We start from the raw sequence: 4,877 nt of genomic DNA, 5'->3' as shown, positions 1-4,877 counted from the left end.
GTAGAGATGAGGTCTCGCTGCCCAAGCGGGTCTCGAACCCGCGGGCTCAGGCAATTCTAGTTTCTGCTCTTTTTTGGATCAAGTGACCAGCACAGCAAGCAGCAAGCCCTGTGACCTGAACTAACTGGTCCAAGATAGAATCCCAGATCTACCACTAACTGTGTGACCTTAGGCAAGCTACTTAACCTCTCTGTGCCACAGTGCCTTCATCTGACAAATAGGGATTACCTTTCTCCCAAGGTTGTTGTCAGGATATTAGTATCCTGGCATTTGACAGTTCCTGGCGTGGAGTCAGCCCTGCAGTCAGTGAATGTTTTCTGATTCTGTTCTGGAAAGGAGGGGAAATGGAACTTGGCATGATGGAGCCAAGGAATAGACATCAAACCTTCTGACCACTGTTCCAGCCCGCCCTCTTCCATGGGCTCCGGTCCCTTCTGTGCAGCTGTAATGTCAAAACAAATTTCTGAGACCAGGTGCTGTGGCTTATGTCTGTAATTCCAGCACTTTTGGAGGCTGGGGCAGGAGGATGGCTTGAGGCCAGGAATTCCAAGACCAGTTTGGGCAACATAGCAAGACCTTGTCTCTACAAAAAAAAAAAAAAAATTAGCCCCAGTTAACCGCCCCCAAAAAAGAGTTGGAGCCTTATTCTGTCACCCAGGCTAGAGTGCCTCCCAAGTAGCCGGGATTAGGTGCATGCCACCACACCCAGCTAGTTTTTAAATATTTTTGTAGAGATGTGGTCTCACCAAGTTGCCCAGGCTGGTCTCGAACTCCTGAGCTCAAGCAATCCTCCAGCCTCAGCCTCCCAAAGTGCTGGGATTACAGGCATGAGCCATCGAGCCTGGCGCATCAAGGAAGTTATTTTCCAGTGATGCTCCCTTGTGTGGAGCTCACATGTCTGCATTCAGTCCGTCCATCATCCATCCAGCAGATGCTGATTGGTACCTACTGTTTGCTGGGATAGGTGACTAGCAGGGTGGATCCAGGGAGGACTGAGAACCTGCATATTCCAGGAGTGTTTTGTGGACATGATTGTTTGGGTGTTGGGAGTCTTGGGCATCGTCCTGGTCTGGAGGGGAGGCCCAGAAACCTCCTAGGGAGGGGTCATCTGGCCAAAGTGCTGATGACTGACCCCCGCACCAAGTGACCTCAGGCAGGTCCTCCCTCCACAGGGACCCCGTGGCACCCTGGAACCTTCCCATTCATCCAGGTCAAGCTCTCCCGCTCCGGTGGGGAGGAAACCCACCCTGGTGGAGAGGCCCGGGGCGGGGCCCTCCCCACACTCCTGGCCCCCACCTGTGACCTCTGACCCCCTTCCACACACAGGGGCCTCGCAGAACCCCGGTTCTCTGTGACCGGGGCGGAAGGTGCTTGCAAACGGTCACAGACTCCGGAGCCAGAGGGCTTTTGGAGATTGGCCAGCCCTGCTCAGGGGACCCAGAGAGGACAGCTACTTGCTGAGAGACGCCCAGCAAAGGGGTGCCGAGCCCAGGCCCTTCCTTCCTCCACCCGACCCTCTCTGGGTCTCCAAGGTCTAGAGGGAATGAATGGTCCTCCCTCAGCAGGGAGGGGGAGGCAGTTCCTGAGCCTGGGAACCAGCTGATGTTACTGCAGCGTCGCCATGGCGATGACTCCTGTGGATCAGGGACCTGACCCTTGTGAAACCAGGAGGCAGAGGAGGGAGTGGGAAGCTGGCGTTCGTGGACAGAGCACTTTCCCACGTGCCCACCCCTGCGCCACCTCTGGTATCCACGTCACCGATTGGTTGACTGGTGTCGGGGGCCCCCATTTTACAGGTGTGGAAACGGAGGCTCAGGGGCTTACGTCATTGGCCCATGATCTCTCAGCGAGGGGGAGACTGAGCCTGTGTTAGAATCAGCTCCATCAGGCTTTGGGCTCACATTTGGTGACAGAAAGCCCCCTCCTTGTATTTTCAGATCCAGGGTTTCTGTTCCTGGAGGCACGTGGTCTGTCGCGGAGTACCTTCTCTTCACAGAGGGCCCCCCATTCAGCGTTACCAAGCTGACCTGGGGCTTGCTGGAAGAGCTGGGGTAGGACTGGCTCTAGACCCTTGGGGAGGCTGGTGCCTGTGACCCTTGCATTAGCTTTTGGGTTGATGGGGACAGGCACATCCAGGACTTTTTTTTTTTTGAGCTCTGGTCTCACTCTGCCACCCAGGCTGGAGTGCAGTGGCATAATCATGGCTCACTACATCCTTGACCTCCTGGGCTCAGGTGATCATCCTGCCTCAGCCTCCCAAGTAGCCTGGCTAATTTTTTCATTTTTTTTTTTTTTTGAGTAGGAGTCTTACTCTCTTGCCCAGAATGGAGTGCAGTTGCATGCTCATGGCCACCGCAGCCTTGACCTGCTGGACTCAGGCGATCCTTCTGCCTCAGCCTTCCAAGTAGTTGGAATTGCAGGCATGCGCCACTACGCCTGGCCAATTTTTTGATTTTATTGTAGAGATGAGGTCTCGCCAAGTTGCCCAGGCTGGTCTCGAACCCGTGGGTTTAGGCAGTCTTCTCACCTCGGCCTCCCAAAGTGCTGGGATTATATTATAGTCATGAACCACGGCGCCCGGCCTAATTTTTTGATATTTTGTAGAGATGCGGTCTCAGTATGTTGCCCAGGCTGGTCTTGAACTCCTGGGCTCCAGTAATCCTCCAGCCTTGGCCTCCCAAAGTGCTGGGATTACAGGTGTGAGCCATTGTGCCCAGCCCTTTCTGTTTAGTCTGGATCAGAACGAAGGAGGAAGAGGGACCCCGCGGATGGGTGACTGGGGCTCCAGTAGACAGACAAGGACCCTGACCCCTGGGGGAGAGACAGAGGACCTGGCAGGTGCAGCTGTGGCCGCATATGTGTGTGTTGTCGGTGGGGTCAGGTTGCAGCCCAGCGCTGCGGCCAGATGGTTCCACGCTTGGGATCTGCCTGCTTTGTTATCCTGGAAACTCTCAAGGTCCCGGGCCCATGTCCTGGACTGACCTGTCTCCAGAACAGTGCGGTCCCCATGGAGGAAGTCCAAGCAGCTGGTGGGGTCGGGAGCAGATGGCTGCCGCGGTAGACAGTGGAGCCTCTGGAGCCAAGGGACAGTTCCCTGTAGGAGTGTTTTCCAACCTCACTCTTCTTCAAAACCCCGAGGGGAGGACAAGCGGTTCCTCTTATTTCAATTTCCTTAGTGCCAGGGAAGTCCTTCCTGATGTCTTACTTGAATTCCTCTAGTGGTGTGGTGGGGGAAGTGGGGTTCTCTGGAGGTTAGGACGCTGGACTGAGTCCCTGTCTGACCGTGCCAGTTTCCATCCCCCTGTGGCGGTGGCCTCAGACCCCACCCGTCCGGCTCCAGGGTGCCTCGGAGCCTGTCAAAGATCTGTTGAAGGGGCCTTCCTCACCGCCTTCCTTTCTGGGCACCAACTTTGGCAGAGGCCTCACCCAGCGGATCACCTAAAAGCTCCCCCAGGCTCTCAGCAGGCAGGGCCGCATCCTGGCTCGGATGAAGACTGGGCCCTTCTGGGAGCTCTGGGAAGAGCCTTCTTCCTCTGAGCTTTCAGACAGGATGGGCTGGGCGTGGGGGTCAGGAGTCAGGCTGATGAGGGCTTGCATCCTGGTGGTTGTGAACTCCTAAGCTTCTGGGCAGGAACGTTGCCCCTCTGCTGCTTGCTTCTTGTGAGATGGAGCTATAGTGTATATGTGTGTGGTGGATATACGAGCCGGGTGTAGTAGCTCACGCCCGTAATTTCAAGCACTTGGGGAGGCAGAAGCGGAGGATTGCCTGAGCCCGCGGGTTCGAGACCTGCCCAGGCAACTTGGCAAGACCTCGTCTCTACAATAAATCAAAAAATTAGCCGGGTGTGGTGGCGTGCACCTGTAGTTCCAGCTGCTTGGAAGGCTGAGGTGAAAGGATTGCCCGAACCCAGCAGGTCGAGGCTGTGGTGGCCATGAGCATGCTACTGCACTCCAGCCTGGGTGACAGGGTGAGACTCAAAAAAAAAAAATGTATATGTGTATATATGGTGAGACTTAAGCAAGATAGTTCATTTGTAAGGCCCTTGGCACTGTGCTCGCCGCTCAGAACGTGCTGAAGAAATATAAATGACTTTTTTTTCTTTAATAGAGATGAGGTCTTGCTTTGTTGCCCAGGTTAGTCTCCATCGACCTCCTGGCCTCAGGCAATCCTCCCACCTTGGCCTCCCAGAGTGCTGGGATTCCAGCCCTGAGCCACTGGGCCTGGCCTGTTAACGTCTTCTTGTGATGAGACAAAAGAAGACGCTTATTGGCTAAAGCTTCTGGCTTGTGTCGGGGATCTCTGGTTGTGGCCTCAGAGGCGCCCCCAGGCCTGACTCCTGTTCCTCTTCCCTCCCTCTTGGGCCCTCCAGGTGCGCTACAAGGAGGAATTTGAGAAGAACAAGGGCAAGGGCTTCAGCGTGGTGGCAGACACCCCCGAACTCCAGAGAATCAAGAAGACCCAGGACCAGATCAGTAACGTGAGCTCCCGCCCCGCAGCCCTTCCCCCACCCTCCCTTCGGGCTCCCTCCATGCCCCTGGGCAGACCCTGCTGGTGGCTGCCTGAGCTGAGGGAAGTGTTTGGGCTTCCCAGCTACCTCTGCTCTGTGTACCCCCAGACTCCATCTTGCCAGACTCCGTGCACATAGCACTTCCTCTCCTCAGGGGCTGTACTTTCGTGAGGGTGTGCGAGAGCCTCTCTGCTAAATCAACCCCCCATGCTGTTTTTTCCTTTTTCCGGGTATGGTGGGTATTGGGGTGCACACTGGATGGGTCGCCTTAGCACAAAGGTCAAAACTGGGGGCAAGCCGGGGCTCGGTGGCTCAGCCTGTAAACCCAGCACTTTGGGAGGCTGAGGTGAGTGGATTGCCTGAGCCCGC

The 4,877-nt window shown here is 55.8% G+C and overlaps 1 protein-coding gene across 3 annotated transcripts in view; it reads left to right on the top strand.

Annotated features, from left to right (window-relative positions):
* The window catches only part of LASP1 (LIM and SH3 protein 1), a 43,000-nt gene that overhangs the window by 16,442 nt on the left and 21,681 nt on the right, over positions 1 to 4,877 (top strand). For all 3 annotated transcript variants that reach the window (XM_008066812.2, XM_008066811.2, XM_021716978.1), the window contains one exon: positions 4,371 to 4,478. In XM_008066812.2, coding sequence (XP_008065003.1) covers positions 4,371 to 4,478 — 108 coding nt within the window. The remainder of the gene's footprint in view (positions 1 to 4,370; positions 4,479 to 4,877) is intronic.

Source organism: Carlito syrichta, unplaced genomic scaffold, assembly GCF_000164805.1.
Source record: "Carlito syrichta isolate Samal-C Ts95f unplaced genomic scaffold, Tarsius_syrichta-2.0.1 Scaffold309114, whole genome shotgun sequence".
Taxonomy (NCBI): Eukaryota; Metazoa; Chordata; class Mammalia; order Primates; family Tarsiidae; genus Carlito; species Carlito syrichta.
Note: the sequence above shows the minus strand (reverse complement) of the source record. Positions and strands in the feature narration are given on the sequence as shown.